Source organism: Tiliqua scincoides, chromosome 12, assembly GCF_035046505.1.
Source record: "Tiliqua scincoides isolate rTilSci1 chromosome 12, rTilSci1.hap2, whole genome shotgun sequence".
NCBI classification, from domain to species: Eukaryota; Metazoa; Chordata; class Lepidosauria; order Squamata; family Scincidae; genus Tiliqua; species Tiliqua scincoides.
The window spans coordinates 1,069,638-1,094,433 of record NC_089832.1 but is presented as its reverse complement, the minus strand read 5'-3'; the positions used below and the strand labels follow the sequence as shown (position 1 = coordinate 1,094,433).

The following is a 24,796-nucleotide window of genomic DNA, read 5'->3' as shown; positions in this document are numbered from 1 at the left end:
CCACCACAAATGATTTGGCGAGCCCAGGACCACTTATTATTATTATTATTTATTCGCTTTGTGCTCTGCCTTTCTCCCCCGAAGGGCACACAAGGCGGCACTTGTTCTCTCCAAGCAACTTGGGCTTTTGTTGGGCCTCCAAGGAATTGTGTCTCACCTTTTCCTTGTGTTCTAGGATAGATATAGGTGAGGGTGATATGACCGTGATATGGTGTTTCTCTGGCCTGGGTATGTAGGGTTTGAATTGGCAACCTAAAGGCCTATCAAGACCTCTGGGCTGGTGCTGGCATCTCAGAGTGTTCATTGATTTTTTTTTTTAATAGATCCCTTCTGCTGTCTGGTGAACTGGGCTGAGGAAGCACAGCTGGCTCAAGTCCTCTTTAGGGCTGAGAGGGGGTCCAAGTCCACATCTCCCTGGATCTCTCCACATTTGATACCCTGCTCCTGCTGCTTTCTCTGCCTTCCCCTTCCGAGGTGGGCAGAGATCCTCCTTTACTGAGCAGAGCATATAAAGTGTGGGCTACTCTACACCAGAACCAGGGGACATCCACTAAAATTGAGTGTTGGGAGAGTTAGAACAGACAAAAGAAAATATTTCTTTACTCAGCGTGTGGTCGGTCTGTGGAACTCCTTGCCACAGGATGTGGTGATGGCGTCTAGCCTGGACGCCTTTAAAAGGGGATTGGAGAAGTTTCTGGAGGAAAAATCCATTACAGGGTACAAGCCATGATGTGTATGCACAACCTCCTGATTTTAGAAATGGGTTATGTCAGAATGCCAGATGCAAGGGAGGGCACCAGGATGAGGTCTCTTGTTATCTGGTGTGCTCCCTGGGGCATTTGGTGGGCCGCTGTGAGTTACAGGAAGCTGGACTAGATGGGCCTGTGGCCTGATCCAGTGGGGCTGATCTTATGTTCTTAGTAGAGTTAGGAGGGTGGGATACAAAGAGCAATAATTATTTCTTGAGACTTTCCAACAACAGCATTCTCAAAGTGTGTAGTTCAGGGATGCGGGGGGGGGCAGGTGAGGCAGAGCCTCCCCACCGGAGTCCTTTGAAAAGTGCCGCCATCGTGGAAGGTTCCCAAGCACTCTCAACCCGCGCATGTGTGCGGGTAGAGAGTGCTTGGACACCTCCCACAACGGTGGTGCTTTTTGAAGGACTCCGGTGGGGAGGCTCTGCCTCACCTGCCTCCCCACCCACTGCACGTGGCCTGCCTGTGTGGTCTCAGGAATGAAGATTCCCTGCCCTGAATGTACTCCTCATTAGAAACAGGCTGGAGAAGAGGCTCTGCTGGAGTGCAATAGGGCCAGTTCCTCTTTTCTGCTACATGTAAGAGGAGCCCTTCTTAGCCCACTCAGGAGGGGCTTCTCTGACAGCACTGTACAAAAGAGCAAGTACACAAGGTCCCTGCCCCGAGGGGCATCCAGTCTGCAGAGACATAAGAAGCCTCTAAAGAGGCAACATAGGAGGGCACAGGCTCCCAGGCCTGGACAGAAGCAGCCCCTCCCTTTATGCAGAAAATCACAGAGCTAACTAAGACTGCAAGGGAGGAACCAGCAGCTGGAGCGCGAAATACCAGACTTGGGCTCTGCCGGCCACTGTAGTGTAGGCCCACTCAGCGAAAGAACTACATTTCCCAGAAGCGCCCGGCAGGGAAGTGCCATTGGAGTTTTTGAAAGCGGGAGGGGCGGGCGCATGCGCAGTGAGGCGGCCGGAGCTTAGGGGGAAGGAGGGGTCGGCTTCTGGCTGCCGGATACAGCTTCGCTTCGGCCGGCGGCGGTTGGTGAGAGGCGCGCGGGGCGGAGGTAAGGCCGGGCGCCCGCGCCCCGCTTCGCCCCTCGGCCTCCCCGTCTCGCGGCGCGGAGTTAGCCTGCGGAACTGGCGGCCACAAGGCGCCTCCTGCGGGGAAACGGGTGGGCGGAGGCTGCGCGCTTGGCCCGAGGAGCGGGGGGGGGGCTGGCTCGATGGAGCCTCCCTGGCCCGTGGCAGTCTACCTCTGCCTGATGCTCGTGGAAGGGGCTTGCGAGCGCCCTGAGGCCCCTGCCCGGCCCTGGGAGGAGCTCTGGCCTGGCTGGCTAGGCGTTCTTAGGTCGGGTTTATTGGGAGCAGAGCTTCCCTCTTCAGGAGTAGTCTACCTCCGAGTACCAGCCACCGGGAGGAAGGAGCAGGGGAAGGGCTCTTGCTTGTGGGCCTCCCACAGGCTGTCCGTGGTGAGGTGGGGTGCTAGGCTGGGGGACCCACCTTGGGCTCCTCAGCAGGGAGATCCTGGTGTCCATACCAGCAGCTGGCCATTAAACCGGCTGTTTAAAATACTAATTTAAAAAAAAAAATGTAGGGAGGGGGAGCTTATGGGACTCCCCTAGCAGGGGTGCCAACTGACCAGCCTGGTCTGCTTCTGTGCTCTTCATGGAGATGTGTTTAAAGGCAGGAGAGGTGGCCATTTAGAGGCTGGTTGCCCATCATCTGCCTCCTGGGGTGTCTGCAGGTCCCCTTTGCAGGCTCTTGGATGCAGTGGCATCCTACAGAACCCTTGTCCTAGGGTGCGGATCAGCCCTTCCCCGACTTTTGGCAGCTTTCCCACTCCTTGTTATGCAACGTTCTGGCTCTTCTGCCTCTGGTTGAGAGAAGGGGGCAAACGAGGAGGGAAGGCATCTCTCTTGTGCTGTGCTTTGTGCTTCCCGGGGCATCAGACTATCTGCTGAGACCATGCACCAGGTGACATTTGGGCCGATCCAGCACACTGACTCTTGTGCCCTGAGTCATGCTGGCCAGTTATGGTTGATGGAGGCTGGGCTGAATTGTTGAATAGATGGAGCTCCTTTTCTGGCCCCACAGCAGGATTTGACACATCTGCCTATGTGGTCTCTCTCTGGCCTCTGCCTTCTGGAATTGGCACTTTTCTGCTCAAGACAGTTCTTGTGAAACTATCAATTATCTTTTGAACTGAGGAGAGTTGGCGCTTCCATCGAGTGACTGGACTCAGATCCTTCAGAGCTTTCTGTGGGGCAACACCATGCCTCCCAAGCCCTGCTGGTTGATAGCAGATGGTTTGACAGAGCTCTCCCTCCTTCCAAAGTAAACCGAAGGCTCTGGCCAGTTCCACAGGGGGATTCTTGATTGACGAGTTGTGTGGGTGCCAAGCAAGAGCTGGTGGTGATGACCGCATTCTGCAAGGAAACCGTCATCAGTGGGGCCTCCCCTTGTGAAGTTACTCGCTTTGTGTTTTGGCTGCTGGGAAAGGCTGGAACCATGTTGGCAAGGAAGTGGTTTTGTACAGAAGCGTGTGTTGCTGGTTTGCAGTTTGTCACTGCATCTTGCTAGAGGTGTGGCAGCAGCGACAACTGAATCCAAGTCTTGAGGGAGGAGGGTTGGCGGTTGGTAGGTGATCTGAGCTCCCATCCGCTCTTTTCCTTGAAGTTGCTGTCACTGGAGAGCACAGACATCTGCCAAAAAAGCAGCACACTCCTCAGGAGGGCATTTGTTCAGCTGCCGGCACGTTTGTGTCACCTGGCTGTTGTTCCTGTGCGGAGAGGCTGGGCCCTGGCATCAACAGGCGCTCTGCTCCAGCAGGAAATGGACCGAGAGGCTGGGGGTGTTCTACGTTCAGATGTATTCCTTGAACAGTCAGTCTGATCCTGCTTTTGTGAGGCCCTGTGGTGTATGTGTATGGGGGAGGCTTGCTTCAAATACTGTGTGATGGCTCCTCCTCTGAAGGCCTGAGACCCAGCACTCAGTGGGATGAATGTCAAAGGCCAGGCAAAGTGGCTGCACAAGGTGCATGAAAATCAGGGGCAAGCCTTTGAGGCCAGTGGAAAACAGGCATCTTTTGGAAGGAATAGCAATACTTGGTTCATTACTTTTCTGAAAGAGTTCCATAAAATAAAGTGCAGGGATTTCATTTGCAGCTGGGACGAACTATCCCTGCAAGAGATTTTGCAATTACTAGACGACATTGTTGTGGAGTTCAGGGTGGAGAAGGCCAAGAAGCAGGGAAATGGTGGTTACTTCACAAACGGTAGGCTGAAGGAATGAGGTGGTGACAGCATCTCTTGTTCAGAAGCCAAACTGGAGACTCTGCCTAAAGAGAGTGGCCAGGGAAGGGGCTTGGGGGAAAAGATTGCAGAGGGCAGTGGCCTGGTTTGCCTCATGGTAGGAGGGTGGTTATCCCGCTCCTGTGTGTTTGAAGTGGTGCAGCTGTTTGTTGCATCTTGGAATGGAAATTTTCATAGCTGATTTCTTGCTCAGCAAGAAGCTGCCTCTTGGGAGCTAAGTAGCACCTTCTGGAGAGAGAGAGGGGGGGAACAAGTTGAATCTTGCTCATTCTAGTCTGGCTGCTCCAGTTTGAAAGCGGATCAGTTGGGTTGATATCCAGAAGAGGAATTCTGCTTTGTAGCCATCAAGTCCACTTCTAAAAGTGCTGGGAACTGTAATCCCAGGAGAAGGACGATGTCTCCATTTGCTCCCTAGAATTCTTTTGGGGGTTTGAGGTGCCACCTCCTTGCTGAGGGTCATCTTCCCAGGAGCTGGACCCTGTTGTGGGCTTTGCATCCTTTCAGAAATTCTCACACGTCCTTTGTTTCAGTGTGAGCTTTTCCTACTGCAGCTCAAGTCCCTTAATTCCTGCAGGTCCCGCCATCCTTGAGAATAAGCTGTTCTTGGCCTCCTTTTCAGTTCTGTGTGTGTTTTCAGAAGACTGTTGTGTCTTTAGGGGTAGTACAGAGAGGAACGTTCTGAGCCTCTGTTGCAGGGGCTCTATGCTTGAAACTCTCTTTGGGGTCAGAGTGCTGGGTGAACCCCAGAAGTGGCAAGAATTGACTTGGTTTGCTGGTGGCAGCTGCCATTGACATGGTGCAGTCACAGAATTTCCTCTTATAATTGCCTTGAATGCCCAGAATCTCTGGTGTTGAGATGCTGCGTCGTCTTGTGGAGCTCCAGGTCTGTTGCTTTGCTCTTTTCTGCAGAGAGTTTAGCTTGATGGTCAAAAATATTTTGCTCACCATCAGCAGCTGGATACTTGCAAAACTGCAATGGTGGGGACAGGCTCGGGAGCCGTGACACTTCCCCATCACTGGAGGCAACTCCAAAACCAAGCAAGTCTCCTCTAAGATGCTTTGACCTTGTTCAGTGGCAGCTTTTGCTTAGGTGCAGATTCCAGCTCTGCCATTCTGAGTTTAAACAAGTTTGTCCATTAAACAAGTTCGTCTGGCTTTCCTATTGGAAGGGACAAGGTCTGAGTTGGGGACATTTTCGGGCAGATGCCTCTGGCTCATTCCTGGCTAGTCATTCAGTCTTGTTTGTGTAACTTTTGAAATACGAGCTGTTTCTGGTGACTGTGGCTCCTGTGTGTGTGTTTGCATTTCTGTGTGCATCTCTGAGACAGTAACTCTACCAAGCCTCCAAAATGGCTAGAAAAGCTCTGTGTTTTCTTACATGACCTGGGCTTACTTTGACCCTCTTCCTTTTTGTTTGCACAGGACTCTTTGGGGTGAAAGAATGCAGACGATCAAGTGTGTGGTGGTTGGAGATGGTGCGGTGGGAAAGACCTGTCTGCTCATCAGCTACACCACCAACGCCTTCCCCGAGGAGTATATTCCCACAGTGTTTGATAACTACAGTGCTCAGATGACTGTGGATGGCAGGGTGGTGAGTCTGAACCTCTGGGACACTGCAGGCCAGGAGGAATATGATCGCCTGCGCACCCTCTCCTACCCACAGACCAATGTCTTTGTGATCTGCTTTTCCATCGGGAGCCCCTCCTCGTATGCGAATGTGCGGCACAAATGGCACCCGGAAGTCTCTCATCACTGCCCGAACGTGCCCATCCTCCTTGTGGGCACCAAGAGAGACTTGAGAAGTAACACGGAAACGGTGAAAAAGCTGAAGGAGCAGAGCCTGGGACCCACCACCCCGCAGCAGGGCACCTCGCTGGCCAAACAGATCGGAGCGGTCAAGTACCTGGAATGTTCGGCACTGAACCAGGAGGGGGTGCGGGAAGTGTTTGCCGAAGCCGTGCGGGCCGTTCTGTATCCTGTGACGAAGAAGAACTCCAAGAAGTGCCTTCTGTTGTAGTCGCTGAGGAAGGAGCGGACCAGAGACCGAGGGGCTTGGGCTGTTGGCAGGTCATCTCCTTCATCAAATGGCCTCTTGCACTAATAGCTCCAAAGTGAGGCTTCTTGTAGTTCAGGGACTGGCTCCAGCAGGTGGAAATGACCAGGTTGATTCCAGGGCGAAGGCTCTGCCCATCTGCCAAACATTCAGAGTCGGTGCCCATGACATGGCTCCTTGTCGCCTTTGGGTGAGGGCTGCACTTGGGGAAGACTCCTTCAAAGCCAACCCTTCCCTCCTCCATGTGCCTCAGGGATGCTCCTTCCCGCAGGAGGCAATGATGAGTTTGCTTTTTGTGTTGCTGCTGCTTTTCCTGGCCCTTAGTCACTGATCTGTGCTTTCTGTGCCTCGACAGGGCCGTGCCTTTTCAACAGTTGGTCATACAGTATTCAAAAGCAGCTTCTGAACTTAAGTCAAATCCATTTTGTGGCGTGTGACACCTGCCACGTGCCATGAGTGATAACAAGCATCTGAATTGAGAGGGGGACTGTTCCTGAGAGGTTTTCAGGCTTGACCCCTTGTTGGGGAAATAGCTTCAGCCTGTGGAGTGTTTTAATATTGGGAGTCTACTTTTTTTGGCTCTCAGAGGTGAATAAACAGGGCTTTGCAATGCAGTTCTTCTGTGTGAACTTAACTTTGGAGGCCTCCCCCTGCCCCACCACATCAGCAAGCCGAGGAGACCCTTCCCAAAGCTAGTTTTCCCACGCTGCCTTTTAGGTCCTTAGGAGGACAAAATTCCTTTTCACAACTTGGCAGAGGAGCCCCCTCTTCCTCAAATGCTTGTTTGTGCCTGCTCAGGGAGGAGGTGCTGGTTGCACAGTGTTTAGCCCCTCTCTTGACAAAGAGAGCAGCATGTCTGTTCACTTAAGGCCTTGGTTAGATGTGTGGTTGATAATACCTGATGCTGCTGGAGGTTTACTTCTATCCAGTTACACCACAGTTGTCTTGAAGGAGCTCAGTTGGCTGACCTTTGTGTCAGTCAGGCACCTTGTCTGTGTCAGCACTCCGCCAAATCCTAAGATCAGTCTTGAATTGTGTCATGTGGGCTTTGTGGCAGAGACCTGCCTGCTGTGTAGGAGGAAGTCTATTTTCTTCCTCATCTTCCCCACATTTTTTAAAAAATCCTGACTGCCAGTGCAAAAAAGAGCAGTCTTCTTGTGCCTTCTCGCTGATCATTGTATTTTACTCTACAGGTAAAGGCTGGTGACCTCTTGCCTTCTAAACATGCAGGTGTGAGTGGTATTAAAAATAGCACTGGCTGGCTTCTGTAGTTTAAATCTGTCTAGGACACTGGTGCCCCGCATAGATGCATGCAAGCAAGGATTAACTTTCACTGAATTATTAACTTTCCTTTCTTGGAAAAATAATTATGCAAGTGTTGTTTTTTATAATTTGCATCAGGAATGAATTCACCTGGTGGTATCAAGGATCTCTACACAGCCACATGGAAGGTTTTTGGCTGTGTTGAGATTTTGTTGACAGCCCAAGGCTTCCTGCCTGCCTCTGTTTGGCCACTTTCAGCATTTTGTCATAGGTAGAAAGAGAAGACAGTTGAGAAGCAGAATTCTGTACCTCTTCTGCTCGACCTGCAGAGAATTGGCTGTGTGGTGAGCAGCAGTGCTCCTGGCTGTGCTTTTTTGTTGTGTCCCTAAGTGGAGAGTAAACTTTGCCTGACTCTTGCTGCTCATGAGTGACCCTTCTGTTGGAGCCAACCAGATGGAGCTAGATCAGTAACCTAAGATCCAGTCTGAGTCTCGCATGCTTCTCATGGGTGAACAAAACCTGCACCTAGATGGTCTGAGACTCTTCTACCCTGGCTAGATTGCCATAACTGAAATGTGTCTTCTCTCCTCTCCTCTCCTGCCTGTAAAGTCCTGCCCAGGTTCTCTGCCCTTGATCTGACCATTCTCAGGTGATGAAGTGGAAAGGAATGGTGTGTACAGGATCCTGGTGACTACAGGCCACTCTTGCCCATGTACCCAAGTGCTTCTTGAATAATACCAGACAAATCACTGTTGTGTGTGTTCTTAGGCTGTGATGCTCTCAGGTGCAGTGATGCTGCGGCCCAAGCTCTGTAAGCCAATTGCTTGTCCTCGGATATTCTGCTTAGTGTAGGATGTGCAGTCAGCGAGACTGTGCAAAGCCTTCCTTGTGTGTCTCGTAGAAATGAATCTCGGTTCTGCAGGGGCCAACTGGGAAGAGCCCTCCAGTCTCCCTCCCAAAAGGGGCTTTTCCAGACTGAGCAGAGGTTTTGGGCAGTGGATGGGTGGGCCACATGTGCCTTTAGCGTGTGTATGGGGAACCTGAGACTGTGTGGTACTGAAACATACACTGGCAACTGATTTTATAATAAAAAACAAATTTTGTATTGCAACTAACATTTTTAAATTATGCAGAACTAAATTGTAATAAAGCATTTTCTTGTTTTTTTCTTGTCTCATTAATTTTGATGTCTCTTCTTATTTATGGTAGGGGCTCTTCAACTGTACGTTCCACTAAGAAGCTGATCCTCTTTTGAATGGTCTTGTGTGAAAAGCAGAACTTGTTTCCCCCTTTCAAAGGCTTAAGCTTGCACTTCTGTATTGGTTGCTTTGGTCGACCATTTAAAGAGGAGGGATCTCTCCAGTCTTGCCTGGACTGGCTTTGTGTGCTAGAGAGGTTGTGAGTTGCAACAGCAGCACTGTTTTCCTGCTTGACCACAGCTCCCATTGTCTGTCTAAAGGCAATAAACTCTCTTATTGTCCTCTGCAGCATCTCCTTCCTCCTTTTCTACTGGACCCTTCGCTTAACTGGATAAGTTAAAACAGTGTCTTCAATCTTTTTTAAGGCTGTGACCCCAATAAATAAATGACGAGACTGGGGTCCTGCCCCCCTCTCTGGACTCAGTCCGCCCACTCCCTGCCCCCACAGGCTGCGGAGTCATGTACATGGCCTGCAGCAGACAGCAAAGTCTTTCAGTAGAGCAAGTCTCAATGACAGCCCATGTGTGCAAGCAGGGTCAGTGCTTTCATGGGTGGTGTGCTGGCCTGTATGCAACCCTCTCCTGCAGCCACCCCCACAGTGTGACTGGGCTAGGGGTGGAGCTGGGGGGGGCAGGGGTGTGTGGCCCCCCCCACTGTCTGCCAGCAGGCAAGGGCCCCCAAGTTGAAGAACTCTGAGCTAGAATGACCCCCAGATACCCTCTGGCTGTCCCCCACCCCTCCAGCAGCCTGTCCTCTGGCTACCCCCCATCCCTGCTGCTGGTGGTACACTGCCCCTGACCATGGAGGCTCTGCTGGCTCATGACTGCCAGAGAGACCCTCCCCACTTTCCTGGAAGTATGTCTCATTGAACACAATGGGGTTTACTTCTGAGTAGACTCGCCCAGGCTTGGGCTGCTGCTCCCCTCTCCAAGCCCAGCGCGAAGGGGCGGTGGGCGGGGCTTCTGCTTGTGGACCACCAGAGGCCCCGCCCCTCCAGGAGGTGCTGGTCTCAACCGGAAGTGGCGCCGCTCTAGCCCGCCTCGCTGGTGCCGCTTCCGGTGTGCAGTGTCTGAAGCGGCGGCGGCGATGTCGGACTCGGAGAGCGAGGAGGAGGCCTGCGGGGGAGGCCGGGCGGCGCCCTTCTCCCTGGCCGGCTTCCTCTTCGGCAACATCAACGAGCAGGGCCAGCTGGAGGGCGAGGGGCTGCTCGACCAGGTGCGCCTCCGCCTGCGCCGGGGGGCCGGGCCTCCCCCCTCCCAGCCCGGGCCTGGCTGCTCCCCCCGGAGCGAGGGCCCCTCAGCCGCCTCCCCCCCACTGCCAAGTGGGGGAGGGGCCCCAACGAACGCCCCCCCATCTTCAGAGTCTGTGGGGAACCCAGCAGCGGGGGGGGCGTCCTGGCGTTCCTGGGCGGGGCAGGCACCCAAAGGTGGGGGCAAGCAGCTGCCTCTGAAGGGAGGGCCCATGCCCCCCAACAGTCAGGCGCCTACCCCACTTAGCAGCGTGCCCCCCAAACACCAGTTTCACTCCTTGAGGGGCTTCAGTCTTGAGGCACGGGGGGGGGGGCTGAGCCCAGGACCCAGGGAGGTGTGGTGGATGGGGAGGCAGGTGGGGCAGAGCCTCCCCGTGGGAGTCCTTCAAAAAGCGCCACTGCCGTGGGAGGCACCCAAGCACCCACCACCCGTGCGAGTAGCGCGTGGGTGCTTGGGTGCCTCCTACGGCAGCGGCGCTTTTGCTGCTGTGTGCAAAGCAGGCCCTCTGCCCCCCCATCATCTCACCCACCTGTCACTGCACTCTCCACTCCATGCACAGACTCCATCACCCCGACAGAGTGGCTGACGCTTTCCGAGCCTCGCTGCAGGAGGCCTTCTTGACTGGAGACGCCTGGGGTTGATGGTGCCCCTTTCCTTCCACATGCAATACACTCAGGGCACAACCCTAACCCCTTATGTCTGTGCTTTCCAGCACTGACTTAAGGGCAACGCAGCTCTGAAGTAAGGGAACAAACATTCCCTTGCTTTGAGGAGGCCTCCGTGAGTGTCACCCAACTGCAGCACACGTCCCACTGGCACCACTACACCTGTGCTGGAAAGCAATGACATTAAGGGTTAGGATTGCACCCTCATTATGTTTTGGAGCATGTATTTATGAAACTTTGATGGTACCTTAAATTGAGTGGGACTGGTGGTCCATCCTGTCAAGTACTGTCTCTGTGCTTGACTGGCAGCAGGTCTTCCCCGGCCTGTGCTGGTCAAGGTCTTTTAACTTAGTCGTGCAGCATGGCAACTCCTACCTGCAAAGCAGGAGTCCCACCCCTGACCTATGGTCTAATTTCCAGTGTTTCAGGAGTACTTCCTGCATTGATGTTACCCACAAAAGTTAGCGTCCTGCTCCGTCCCCTTCTTAGCAGCATTACATCTTGCTTTCTGAACTGCTTATCAGAATATTAAGATGCCTGTTAAGGCTCCTCCTTCCTAGTCACTTCTTGTTCTGTTCCTGCTTTTCCCCCCAGGAATCCAAAAAGCATTTGGCTGGACTTGGGGCACTGGGGCTGGGGAACCTCATCACTGAAATCACAGCCAGTGAAGATGATGCCTCTGAGGCCGATGGCACCCAGCTGGATGAGGAGGGTGAGAAGCTCTTGGCTCTAAAGTGTGATCTCATAGTCTTCGAGTTGATAACTACACAACTTTTTACGAGGGTCGCCCAGAAAGTAATGCACCACATTTTTTTTTCTCAGCCTACTGTAATGGTACGAATGCGAAATTTTAGATATACATTTGAATTTTCAGGAGTGCGCACAAAAATTTTTGGTTTCTTCAGACAGATAGCGTAGCTGCAGCAGTGTTTCGAAATGGCGTCTGTAAGTGATGTACGTTACAAGCAGCGTGTCGTCATTGAATTTCTCACTGCGGAGAAAGAAACTGTTGGGAACATTCACAAACGTTTGTGTACAGTTTATGGAGAATCTGCAGTCGACAGAAGTACGGTTAGTTGCTGGGCACAGAGGGTGAGGCCATTAGAAGGCAGTTTGGCAGAGCTCCAAGATTTGCAGCGTTCGGGGCAGCCATCCACAGCTGTCACACCTGACAAGATGCAGCTTGCTGATGTGCTCATTCGCAAGGACCGACGCATAATGACTTGGCAGTTGGCGCTGAAGCTGTCAATCAGCAAAGGAAGTGTGGATGCAATCATCCGTGCTCTTGATTACTCAAAAGTGTGTGCACGATGGGTTCTGCGCTGTCTTACGGTGGACCACAAATCTCTCAGAAAAAACATTTCTTCTGAGTTGCTGAAATGTTTTGAAGATGAGGGGGAAGCGTTCTTGTCCAGGATTGTGACAGGTGATGAAACCTGGGTTCACCATTTTGAGCCTGAAACAAAATGACAGTCGATGGAATGGCGTCATCCTCAATCTCCACAGAAGAAAAAATTCAAAGCAACTGCTTCTGCCGGTAAGGTCATGATCACTGTGTTTTGGGACTGTGAGGGCGTCATACTCATTGATGTGATGCCAAGAGACAGCACCATTAATTCTGAAGCTTATGTGAAGACGTTAACCAAACTCAAGAAGCGCTTCCAGCGACTTCGGCGCCAGAACAACCCAGGTGAATGTTTGATTCAACATGATAACGCTCGGCCTCACACAAGTTTGAGGACTTCGGAACACATCACTAAACAGGGTTGGACTGTGTTACTCCATCCACCCTACAGCCCTGACCTAGCTCCCTCAGACTTCCACTTGTTTGGATGCCATTCGCCATTCGCGGAAGACATTTTGAGGACGACGAAGAGGTGATTCGCACAGTGCAGAAATGGCTTCGTGACCAGAACAAGGAGTGGTACCGACAGGGCATACATGCCCTTGTGTCTCGCTGGAGGAAGGCCATAGAACTGGACGGAGATTACGTGGAAAAATAGGGAGTGTAGAAGAAACATCATTCCTTCTTGTGTGCAAGTTTCATTGTGTTCAATAAATAATTATTGAAGAAAAAAAAATGTGGTGCATTACTTTCTGGGCGACCCTCGTATATGAAAAATAAAAGCAGGAAACCCAGCAAGCAGCGCAGCAGCCAAAAGAATCAGAACAGCAGCAATACCATTCTCTTAGTAGTAGCCTCAGCTGTGTTCTGCTTGCCATCCTCTCTCAGAGGCCTGTTGGAGCAGGGCGCCACCTGTCAGTTAGCTGCTTGCTTTCAGTTGCTCTGTAAATGTGCAGCTTCACCCAGCCCCAGGTGGTTGACCCTGATTGGTGTGTAGATTCTGAGCTAGACACAGAGATTGACATCTGATAGGAACAAATGGACACCAAAACAGATCAGTGTGTATCACTCCTGTGGTGTTTTGCCAGTCCTTGCCTGGAGTCCATTCTCTACGTCTGTGAACGACTGTGCTATAGGAAGACTGAAAGAGGCGCTGCTGTTTACTCTGCAGTTCTTTCTTGGCAAAAGAAAGCACCTTCTCAGAAGTTAAGAGCAGGTCTGGTCTGTTGCTTCTGTGATTCGGCCTTTCTCTTTTTCCAGGCTGGGTTAAGAGCACTGAGGATGCTGTGGATTATTCTGACATTAACGAAGTGGCTGAAGACGAGAGCCGCAGGTATCGGCAGGCAATGGGCAGCCTCCAGCCTGTTCAAAGAGCAGGTAATTGGTGGCAGATGACTTCCTTATTGCCGTTTTGGTGCAACTCTGGATATTGCTGTTGGCGAACTGTCCAGGTCCCACTAGCCTGACACTCATCTGAGCGGTCTGTTGATCTTTCCTTTAGCATCCTTCGCTTTTGTTAGGTTGCATCCTGAAACTGACTTCATCTCTTAGATACCCTTAATCAGTAAAGCCAGGCGTGTGTAGTTGAACTGTAGCCGTGTTCTTGCTGTTGGAGCTGCACATTTCGCCCTGGTTCCAGTAAGAACAGAGTGTGGGAGAGTGTGTTCATCTGGGGTCAGAATTTGCCTGTTGAGTCCAGGTTTAGTAGGGGAGGTTCTTAACAGGTCCTTTCCCTATATCATGCTTATTATTATTACTCTCTGCAAGCATCCAGTGAAGGTCTTTGGCATTGTATTCTGTTGCTGTCCTGGTCAGTGTGAACCCATAGCAAGGGGGTTGATGTAGCAGGAAATCTGTTCTCTGTTAGAAACATCTTGAAAAGGTAGAAAACCCCAAATGCGATGGACTGGTTGGTGGAGTCTTGCAAGGATGTGGGCAGGAGTGATAACTGAGTGTTCACTTCCAGTAAGTTCCCAGCAAGTTCTCTCTTTTCTTCCCAGATGATGATGACGACGATTACGATGCCGACTCAGAAGATATTGATTCCAAGCTGATGCCTCCCCCACCCCCACCCCCTGTGCCTGTGAAGAAAGAGGATGAAAAGGATGCAGCAGCCTCTGGTGTGTATGTGCCTCTGTGAGCACTGGAATACCAGCTGATCACTGCTGAGCATTTGTGAACCTGTTGAGTAGCTGTGGTAGAGACTAGCCTGTGGTTGGAACTCTATGTAGCCTTTGTAAGCACCTTTGTATGAAGTGGGATGCTTCCAGGCCTTTTCAGACACAGTTTTACCTTTTTTATGTTTTCTAAGTGCAAACAGGTATTCCCAAAATGCCAGATTCCATTTGTGGTCCTGCATTTCTACCTTCACCACATAGATGTGCCTGGAATATGGGAGCATGGGCTTTGGAGTCTGTCCTTTGGAGACTAAGGAGCAGGGATGTCCTTTTCACTGAGAGACCGGTTCTGTTTCAGGGTCTGAAGATGGTGATGGCATCATCCTCCCCTCCATCATTGCTCCTTCCTCTGTTGCCTCGGAAAAGATGGATTTCAGTAGCTCTTCTGACTCTGAGTCGGAGACAGGGCCCCAGGAAGCAAGGAAGGGGTTGTCCAAGGAAGGCAAGCTCACACTACCCTTGGCAGGAATCATGCAGCGGGACACCACCAAGCAGCTGCCCTGTGTGACGGCACTCTTCCCTGAGTTCCGGCCAGGCAGGGTAATTCTCTGATTTCATTGACATTTAAAAGAACGTGTTTGTGCGTGGCTTTTCTAGAATAAAACCGGCCCAGAGTAGCTTCCAGAAAAAACCTTGGTACATTTGGAAGACAAGATCCAGTAGAAGAGGTGAGGCATTGGACAGTATGGAAGGGGGGAAACTTCAGTCTGTTTTGTGGAGTGACTCTGTCGAGGTGCCCCCCCCCCACTTTCCCTTTTGGGTTTGTTATCTGGGGCTTGCACTAACCTTTCAGTCCTTGAATTCCAGGCATGAAGTTAGTTCCTAATAATGATGTAGAAAAGAGGGTTAAATCTTAGGTGAGGAGAGGTCTTTGAGCCTGAATTCCTGGTTGCTGCTGCCGTTATTGGGCACTTGGCTAGAGGGAACTCGTCTGTCTCAGTTTGATGTATGGATTCTTAAGTCCCAGAACTAATGAGGCAGGCAGCGTCTCCAAACAGCCTGCTTTATGGTGGTGTCTGATCAGGACTTGTGAGCCTCCTGTGCCCTCTTCCGTCCTTGCCTATCCTTGCCTGCCTCTTTGACCCTTAGGGTTCTGCAAGGCCACAAAGGAAGGGGTTGCTTCCCAGCCAGCATCCTCCTATCAGCCGGTGTGGTGAAGAGAGGAAGGTCTGACGTGGAGCTTGCCTCTGAACCAATGTACTCGAGTTCCTGCAGGCCTGGCACTCATGCACCCAACAATTGCCCCCTCTTTTCCCCCTTAGGTGCTACGCTTCCTTCGTCTCTTTGGCCCTGGAAAGAACGTCCCCTCTGTCTGGCGTAGTGCCCGTCGGAAGCGCAAGAAGAAGCACAGGGAGTTAACTCTGGAAGCACAGCCCCAGGAGGGGGAAACTGCTGCTGAGGAGGGTGCAGAAGGAAAATCTCCCTGGGAATACGAGTTTGCTCCTCCTCCTCCCCCAGAGCAGTGTCTTTCTGATGATGAGGTGGGTCTGTGCAGCTGGAGAGGGCTCCTTTTTTTTAAATTAATTTTTTATTAATTTTTCCAAAAACAAAAATAACAAACACACATAACACATAATACAATATATACAATACATAAACACATTAGAGGGTGCAAGATATCATACATCACTATAACTAATAAATCATTACATGTTTCCTAATCGAGTTCCTCTTCTACGTTAGCTTCTTAATATCATTTATCTATCATATCATATATAATATATCGCATATATAATACATTCATCTAAATACCCTATCTTATACTTCTACAACTTTATTTTCAACCAAGCATAAAATAATTTTCATTACTCAATCTATATCGGTTTCACTGTTGATCTAGGCTCTCTAGAAATCTGTCCATTTCGACCACATTCATTATTTTCTCTGTTTCATGTTCCATTGGGATCTTCATGTCTTTCCAATATCTAGCATATAAAATCCTCACAAGAATTAACATCATAATCCAATATCTAACATATTAAATTCTAACAACTTTTACTATCCTAATAATTACATATATCATTTCTCTATAACATCCAAAATTAATATATCCTCATGACTAAATACATAAACATATACGTAAACATCTAAAACAATATCACCTAAAATTAATTCTAATTCATTAAAATTATTCTCTAAAATTCTAACATCTATTAATATCTAGCTAACTAAAATTTTTATACATATTACATATCACCTATAAAAGTTATATAAATTCTCATTGACATCTAATAATTTCTAACATACAAAATTAACACATTACTGTCTTTCTTTTTATCTATTCCCTTGTCTCCAACCTAAATACCCACAGGTCTGCCAAATCTCTTCTCTAGACTTTAACTTTCCATCTTTTTTTCTAATAAATTTCACATGAATTCCTCTTAACAGATCACGGTTTAATGTACTTGCTCTTCTTGCTAAATCAACATCTTGATGAGTCATCTCCTTCACTTGATCATTCCAATCTATGTCAGTTGGTTGAAGTATTTCTTCTTCTTTCACTTGATCAATCCAATCTGCATCAATTAGTCGAAGTATTTCTTCTCCTTTGTGGTCTGGTGAATTCTGAGTATCTTCCAGGCTCCAATAACATTGTCTCTTCCAATTGTTTGTTTTGTCCTGTCTCCAGTGTTTTGGATTTATCTTCCATTTCTTTGCTCTTTTGTTGATCCTCTCCTGTTCGTTGCGTATTAGACTCATTTGTCTGTTGAATTAAGATTTCCAGTCTAATTTGGATTTATAAATATCGATTTGCTTGTTGCTTTCCCATTTCCAATACTTTTTCCATGATCCTTTGTTTTTTCTCATGTGATTCGATTATAACATCTTTAAGTTGCACACTAAGATTTAGTTGTGTAATTAATGCATCCAAACTAGCTTGAACCCGCAGATATTGATTTGTTTGTTGCTGTCCCATCACCATTAATTTCTCTATCTTGTTTTGTATTGTCTGCTCCCATTCGTTCCCTTTCGGTTCCTCTTGTGTTAGTTTTCCCAAGCTGGACTCCGGGGCGGAAGAGCTCCTAACTTTCCCTCCTTTTCCTGTCATCCTTTTTCTTCCTTCTTATATCTTCTTTCTTCTTACTTCACTTGTCAAGTCCTGTTCTTGTCCTTGTAGTATCTTTTTTACTCGACTAGATGTCCCTGATGTTCTTATTTCTGTTGTTTATATCTTATTTCTGTTATTTATGTTTCTATGTCAGCTGCATTCCTTTCCAGGAGATAATCAAAGGAATGTGAACAATCAACCACTTTTGCAAAACAAAAAAAATGCAGGTCTCCAGCCGCTCTCCGCAAGCTCTCCACAGGAAAACGAAACTGATCACTCCACAACAATAATTATATTCCAAGACGGTTAATTTGTAATCCAACAAATTTTAGATTTATAAAGTTAGAGTTATGCACTCATATTTCCATAACAAGCTCGGCAGATCTCCTCCAAAGCTTCTCACCTGAACAAACAAATATGCAGAGAAAGTCTCCTCCTCCTTCCTCTTCTCCCAAGAAGGGGAAAGCCTGTCCCTCCTTCTCTCGGGCAAAAGCTTAATCAGGCAGTCAATTAGTCAATTAATGCCAGACACACACAACGGAACAACACTCGCTTGCTTCTTTCAGCTTGGAAACTTTGGCTTAATTTCAACATTGAATTCTCACCGTCACCGACATCGATGGCTGGGTTCCCTTGGAGAGAAAACAGTCCCTGGCTGGACCCTTCTTCTCCAAAACCGTACACCATCTGTAGGATCGAGGCCTCTCCTGGCCACTGATCTTCAGATCTCATCAGACCCGTGATTCTGGGAAGAAATAGCGTGTTTTCCAAGAGCTTTCCAGGAGCTCAGAAAAACACAGCTACCCAGCCACCTCAGGCCCCGCCACCCAGGCTGGAGAGGGTTCCTGATGGGGGGCAGGGGCATTCTGCTGCCTTGGGGAGCACTGGGGGCAGATGCTTCTCTGCAGGAGTATTTTCCCAGCAAGATGACCTGGTCTTTGGGAGGCTATGGCATGTCAATCACTGCAAGGCAGGTGCCGAGCATTTGTTGGTGCAGTGGTTGTCCTCCCAGCTCCCTCTCTTGACCCCCCTGCTGTCTCTGGTTCTCCAGATCACCATGATGGCACCTGTGGAGTCCAAGTTTTCCCAGTCAACTGGAGACGCAGACAAAGTGGCAGACAACAAGCCCAGGGTGGCTGAGTGGCGCTATGGGCCTGCCCAGCTTTGGTACGACATGTTGGGCATCCCTGAGGATGGCAGTGGCTTTGACTATGGCTTCAAATTGAAGGATTTCAAGGAGGAGGAGGTGAGTGGAGAGGGAGAACCCAAAGCAAGCAGGGTATGTGTGCTTCTTTTGCCCCAGGAAGGGATTAGAGGCCCTGCTTGTGTCTGGAGGCCTTTTTTCTGGCTTTGTAGAGCACCGAGGCAGAGAAAGACGAGCTGCTGGCAGACGAGCACTTCCTGATGGTGACGCAGCTGCAGTGGGAGGATGATGTCATCTGGAATGGGGAGGACATCAAGCACAAGGGGACCAAGACGCAGCGCGCCAGCCTGGCAGGGTGGCTGCCCTCCAGCATGACCCGGAACGCCACTGCATACAATGCTCAGCAAGGTATGGGGCCCTCTTGCCCATTTCTGCGTGCAGGTGCTTTGGGCCCGCCCTGTCCTGGGAGGGCTATATGCTGCCCCTGGAGCTGTCCCTCTTCTTAAGGAGACAGGTGTGCACAATGCAAACCTTGCCTGGACCAAATTGAAAATTGAACTGGATTTGGAGTTATCCGCTCCCCAGTCCATTAGTCACTGTGTGTGGCTTCATTGGAATGGAGTTGAACTCAGGCCAGAGTTTGGATTTCTGTTTAGCCCTGGAGCTCAGCAGGTCGTCATCCTTATTGAGGTGGGACAGCTAACCCACCTCACAAGGCTGTTGTTAGGATAAAGTAGGAGGTGGGGAGAATCCTGCATACTGTCCTGAGCCTTGGTGGAAGGTGGGAATCACATGTAGGTGCTCCTACTAATTGTGGCGTGTTCTCTTCTTTGTGTGTTCAGGGCTGAACCGCAGTGGCTCTCTGCTCAGCTTGCCTGTTCCTCTGGTACAGAAGCCCAGCATGGCAGGAGTCTTGGGCATGGCCAAGGGCAAAGAGAAGCAGCTGCCTGAACAGCAGGGTAAGGAGGAGAGGTACCTTCTGTTGTGCTGCATGGAGTGACAGGCATCTGAGGGTCTCCAGGAGCCTGGCAGGACCAGATCATAGTGAAGGGTCTTTTCTCCGCCTTTTCTCTCCCAGGACTCCATAAAACAACTCTTGTACTAAGGAGGTTGTGAATTGCTCTGATAGTAGCGTTTTTAACTGGACACGTTGTGATTCAAAGATCTCAGGACATTTCATCACAGAGACAGATCAGGGGAGAGTCTGCTCCTGCGAGATTCCGTGTTCAAACGCCATTATCAATATCCAGACTATTAAGGAGCTTTTACAGGCCCTCAAATTGGCACTTGTGCTTCCTGAGCTTTGCCCTGATATTTCTTTATCTTCATCATTTAAAAAAAATGTAGCTGCATCAGACCAGGTCTTGGCAAATGTGTTTTTCCTCCTTGGTTCATGATGGTCAACTGCTGAATGTTGAGCCTGGAGGCTTTCTCTACTAGAGGGCATGCAGGGTGGTCTACTTCCAGAGAAGGCTCCAGGCCACATCTGAGCAAGGTGGGGGGGCACAGCTGAAGTGCCTTCATTGTGTAATTGTAGCAGCCCTGGATGAAGACAAGCCGTGGTTCTCCATTTTCCCCATCGACAACGAAGAGCTGGTCTACGGGCGCTGGGAGGACAACATCATCTGGGATGACGAGGAGATGGAAACTGTCTTGGCTCCACCAGTCCTCACCCTCGACCCAAACGATGAAAATATCATCCTGGGTATGTGGTGGTGGCTGTGAGTCTCCCCTTTGTAGTTCTGGGGTTGATGGAAAGCAAGGGGCTGGCAGGTGAGAGTGGAGTGTGGCATGAGGCAGGGCAGGTGAAGATGGGAAGGTGAAGGGGGGGCTTCAGAGAATAAACTGGCAGGACCTTTTTCACCTCTGTTGTAGTTTCTAGAACAGTTTTTGCTCAACAGAGAGGCAACAAAGTCAAGAAAATGAGATGTGTTCTCCCAAGTAACCTCTGGCAAAGGGCCTGCTTTTTGTCTCCAAAAATGATTTTTATCTGTCATGACTTTTCTCCAGGAATTCTGGGAGTTGCAGTTGGTGTCCTGCAGTTGGTGAGGATTTATAACTGTATTCTTGGTACTAAGAAAACTACAATTCCCAAGGTTCCTTTGAGGGAGCCGTGGCAGTTAAACTGGTTCCTTTAATCTGTTCTAACTGTATAGTGCAGATATAGTGGGAATTGAGATGCAGAACACACAGTGAGGTGGATGAGCATTTGGGGTGGGAAAGGGTCATGATGTCAGATGTAAAGGCTCCTCAAAGCTTTCCCTACTGTCAGTTAAGAAGGAATGAAAAACAGATCTGCTGGCCCTTCAGGCTTCCCTTGTGTAGTTGCTGTGAAGATGGGGATATCTGGGAATAGCATTTGGACGACACTTCACTTGTAGTGTGTTCCTTCCTAGAAATTCCTGATGAGAAGGAAGAAATGACCTTGAACTCCCCTTCCAAGGAGAACAAGAAAGAGTCTTCCCTCAAGAAGAGCCGGATCCTCTTGGGCAAAACTGGGGTCATTAAGGAGGAACCTCAGCAGGTTGGTGTGCGAGCAGCTATCCTCAGGAGGAAGATGGGTGGGCAGGAAGGCTCATTCTGACTTTTGCTCTTGTGCTGTGACTCCAGAACATGTCTCAGCCAGAAGTGAAGGATCCCTGGAATCTCTCCAATGATGAGTTCTACTATCCCAAGCAGCAGGGCCTTCGTGGAACCTTTGGCGGCAATATCATCCAGGTGAGGACCAATGGGTGTGGCCATGGTAGATATCCGGCCTTGGGTGGTGGTACCTGTCCTCCATCTTCAGGATGGGCCAAGGCTCCATGTGCAGTTCCTGATGAGCCTCTTTCCTGTAGGGTGCTTCCAGGACCTTTTCACGGGGTACAGGATGTGACATTGATGTCAATATAAGTCAGTTTAAGCAAGGAAAAAAGAGGGAACCTCCAAACAGGTGCAGAGAAAGCAGATGATAAATAATTGTTGGAAGTCCAATGCATTTTGGCTTTCTCATGGGCACTTTCTGCAGTAGTTAATTCTGCTAGCCAATTGTCAATACAGTCCTGGTTTCTGAGAACTGGATGTTGCAGAAAGTGCTCCCAAAGGATGCAGAGTGCTGGAACACATTGAGCTCTTGCCCATAATCTACAGTAACATTTAGAAAAGAATACTTTAAATTTCTTTGAGCCCATAGGGTGGAGTGAGATACAAATCGAAACAAGAATAGCAATAATAATAATTGTTACTGATTTATTGAGTTTCAATCCTGTTGTAAACGACCTTGAGAGTCTCCCAAACGGAGGAGGAAGGTGGGTTATAAATGCATTGAATAAATTAAAAAGCCCTTTTCCTGCACCTGTTTGGGTTCTTTTTGGCTGCTCTTGAGTGCTGCAGACCCTGGCTTGTGCTTTGGGAGGGCACTGCCCTCTGACTTGTGGTGGGTCGGGTCCCTCTTTGTTTGCCTCTCCCCACTCTGAGTATGCATGGGGGAGACTACCATGTGCTGATGGTGATGGCCTGGAGCCTGATTTTCCATCCCTGCTGAATGAGAGCATGTGTGTCTGTCTTGCCTCGTTGCAGCACTCGATCCCCGCTGTGGAGCTCCGACAGCCCTTCTTCCCCACCCATATGGGCCCCATGAAGCTTCGCCAGTTCCATCGACCACCCTTGAAGAAGTACTCCTTTGGAGCCTTGTCCCAGCCTGGCCCTCATGCGCTGCAACCACTTCTGAAGCACATCAAGAAAAAGGCCAAGGTAAAGCAGCATTTTCCCTGCTTGCACATTCCCCTGGTCATCTGGGGGGTCCAGGCAAATCCCTGCTGCCCTGATGAGTGTTTCTGCCTGTCTGTGGTTCCTTGACACCCTTTCCCTGCCCTCTGCCCAGATGAGAGAGCAGGAGCGACAGGCCTCTGGTGGTGGAGAGATGTTCTTCATGCGCACTCCACAAGACCTCACTGGCAAAGATGGCGATCTCATCCTGGCTGAGTACAGTGAGGAGAATGCACCCTTGATGATGCAGGTTGGGATGGCAACCAAGATCAAGAACTACTACAAGCGGGTGAGTTTTGTCTGTCAACCCCTGAGGTAGAGCTTAAGAACATAAGAACAGCCCCACTGGATCAGGCCATAGGCCCATCTAGTCCAGCTTCCTGTATCTCACAGCGGCCCACCAAATGCCCCAGGGAGCACACCAGATAACAAGAGACCTCATTCTGGTGCCCTCCCTTGCATCTGGCATTCTGACATAACCCATTTCTAAAATCAGGAGGTTGCACATATACATCATGGCTTGTAACCCGTAATAGATTTTTCCTCCAGAAACTTGTCCAATCCCCTTTTAAAGGCGTCCAGGCCAGACGCCATCATCACATCCTGTGGCAAGGAGTTCCACAGACCAACCACACGCTGAGTAAAGAAATATTTTCTTTTGTCTGTCCTAACCTTCCCAACACTCAATTTTAGTGGATGTTCCCTGGTTCTGGTGTTATGTGAGAGTGTAAAGAGCATCTCTCTATCCACTCTGTCCTTCCCGTGCATAATTTTGTATGTCTCAATCATGTCTCCCCTCAGGTGCCTCTTTCCTAGGCTGAAGAGGCCCAAACGCCATAGCCTTTCCTCATAAGGAAGGTGCCCCAGCCCAGTAATCATCTTAGTTGCTCTCTTTTGCACCTTTTCCATTTCCACTATATCCTTTTTGAGATGCGGCGACCAGAACTGGACACAATACTCCAGGTGTGGCCTTACCACTGATTTGTACAACGGCATTATAATATTAGCCATTTTGTTCTCAATACCTTTTCTAATGATCCCCAGCATAGAATTGGCCTTCTTCACTGCCGCTGCACATTGGGTCGACACTTTCATCGACCTGTCCACCACCACCCCAAGATCTCTCTCCTGATCTGTCACAGACAGCTCAGAACCCATTAGCCTATATGTGAAGTTTTGATTTTTTGCCCCAGTGTGCGTGACCTTACACTTACTGACATTGAAGCGCATCTGCCATTTTGCTGCCTATTCTGCCAGTCTGGAGAGATCCTTCTGGAGCTCCTCACAATCACTTCTGGTCTTCATCACTCAGAAAAGTTTGGTGTCATCTGCAAACCTAGCCACCTCACTGCTCAACCCTGTCTCCAGGTCATTTATGAAGAGGTTGAAAAGCACCAGTACCAGGACAGATCCTTGGGGCACACCGCTTTTCACTTCTCTCCATTGTGAAAATTGCCCATTGACACCCACCCACCCATGCAGCTTCTGGCATTTGCGCTGCAGCTGTCTAACCCACCCATCCATGTCTTCTCCCAACAGAAACCGGGCAAGGATCCTGGTGCCCCTGACTGTAAATATGGAGAGACTGTGTACTGCCATACCTCTCCCTTCCTGGGCTCTCTCCACCCAGGCCAACTGCTTCAGGTGAGTGTCTGTCTTTCAGTTCTGGGGCCTGAGTTTGTCTGTTCTGCTGGGCATTCGAGGTGGGAGCAAGAGAGGACTTTGGCTGTTCACCACAAGCAGGCCAGGTTAGAACTGGGAATTGCTATCCAGTCCAACTAGTGGAGTGGTTGTCTTTCTTGACTTCTGCCTATCTCTGTTTTGAGTGCAGATGGGCAGCAGCAGGAGTGGAATTCAGCAGGTATTTGAGTGGACCTGTCATTGGTTGTGACAACTGGGGCTCAGGTGCTTATGGCGTCCGGCTTGCATTGCCTTTAGAGGGAGGCAGAGACAGGCAGAGGAAGGTACCAATGAGTCATGGAGTGGGAGGGGCACTGTGGCTTAGACCTCAGGGAGCGCTTCAGTGACACATTTTGGCCATTGGCCTACAGTCCAGTAAAGGATTACAAACAAATCCTGTTGGCCTTCTCCTGGCTTCTTGCAGCTTGGTTGTCATCTTTGGAGACTGGAAGGTGCCCTGCCCAGTTTGCAGTGAGTGCTGGACTGAGGCGTACAGGTGAAGCCTGATTATCCACAGATTTTACATCCGTGGATCTGGTTCAGTGCAGGTCTCCCGGACTCTAGTTGGGCCAGACTTAACACCACTGAAATTCTCCAAGGGTTTCTGAACCCTTTCTGAAGCTTGCAGAGGCAGTGCACGTCCACCTCCTGCCTCTTTGGGCTTCAGACTGGCTCCTAGAAAGAATGTGACTTCTGTTTTCCCAAGGGAAATCTGAAGTGACGTTTTAATGCCCTTTAATGTCCCTTCTGATTTCCCTCTGAGGGTTTCCTTTGTTAGCGTTAGACGTTGTAGGATCCCAGGTTTGTCCCAATGTGAGCAGGTTGCAAGAAACAGCATATACAGCAGAGTACTTTGAAGCAGCAGTTATATTTTGAGCAAGGGATATCACAAGCAGAGTAGTCAATAAACAGTCCCGGTCAGCACGAAGATCAGTCAGTCCAATGATAACAAATCCCAATCAGTTTCCCACAATACAAAGTCAAGGTCCAGTCCACGGTCAGTAATCACTCATATACATACAAATATCCAGCCTCCACAGTCACTGGCAGCAGTTTCTCAGTTATCTCCAACTACACCCCTACTACTGCACTGGAGGTTCAGCATACTAACCCTTAAGTAGTTAGATCAGCCAATCATTGCAGGCTTGGTAACGCCCAGGGTGTGTCTGTC

At 49.7% G+C, this 24,796-nt stretch overlaps 2 protein-coding genes across 5 annotated transcripts in view; both read left to right on the top strand.

Annotated features, from left to right (window-relative positions):
* Positions 1 to 1,723: 1,723 nt before the first annotated feature.
* Positions 1,724 to 8,550, top strand: LOC136663075 (rho-related GTP-binding protein RhoG-like). The gene is made up of 2 exons (XM_066640009.1): positions 1,724 to 1,806; positions 5,476 to 8,550. The coding sequence occupies exon 2, from the start codon at positions 5,495 to 5,497 to the stop codon at positions 6,068 to 6,070; it is 576 nt and encodes a 191-aa protein (XP_066496106.1). The 5' UTR covers positions 1,724 to 1,806; positions 5,476 to 5,494; the 3' UTR covers positions 6,071 to 8,550.
* Positions 8,551 to 9,638: 1,088 nt separating this feature from the next.
* TAF1 (TATA-box binding protein associated factor 1) overlaps positions 9,639 to 24,796 on the top strand; it is a 42,319-nt gene continuing 27,161 nt past the window's right edge. For 3 of the 4 annotated variants that reach the window (XM_066639967.1, XM_066639966.1, XM_066639964.1), the window contains exons 1-15: positions 9,639 to 9,783; positions 11,078 to 11,195; positions 13,089 to 13,205; positions 13,829 to 13,948; positions 14,304 to 14,545; positions 15,268 to 15,486; positions 18,106 to 18,300; positions 18,411 to 18,606; positions 19,041 to 19,157; positions 19,736 to 19,903; positions 20,595 to 20,722; positions 20,809 to 20,916; positions 21,757 to 21,930; positions 22,061 to 22,234; positions 23,485 to 23,589. In XM_066639967.1, the coding sequence (XP_066496064.1) occupies positions 9,655 to 9,783; positions 11,078 to 11,195; positions 13,089 to 13,205; positions 13,829 to 13,948; positions 14,304 to 14,545; positions 15,268 to 15,486; positions 18,106 to 18,300; positions 18,411 to 18,606; positions 19,041 to 19,157; positions 19,736 to 19,903; positions 20,595 to 20,722; positions 20,809 to 20,916; positions 21,757 to 21,930; positions 22,061 to 22,234; positions 23,485 to 23,589 (2,310 nt within the window). In that variant the 5' untranslated portion in view covers positions 9,639 to 9,654. The remainder of the gene's footprint in view (positions 9,784 to 11,077; positions 11,196 to 13,088; positions 13,206 to 13,828; positions 13,949 to 14,303; positions 14,546 to 15,267; positions 15,487 to 18,105; positions 18,301 to 18,410; positions 18,607 to 19,040; positions 19,158 to 19,735; positions 19,904 to 20,594; positions 20,723 to 20,808; positions 20,917 to 21,756; positions 21,931 to 22,060; positions 22,235 to 23,484; positions 23,590 to 24,796) is intronic. The other variant, XM_066639965.1, reaches the window with a different exon arrangement.

Excerpts from the sequence above, each read along its gene's own strand:
- LOC136663075 (XM_066640009.1), top strand. The coding sequence starts at position 5,495 with ATGCAGACGATCAAGTGTGTGGTGGTTGGAGATGGTGCGGTGGGAAAG.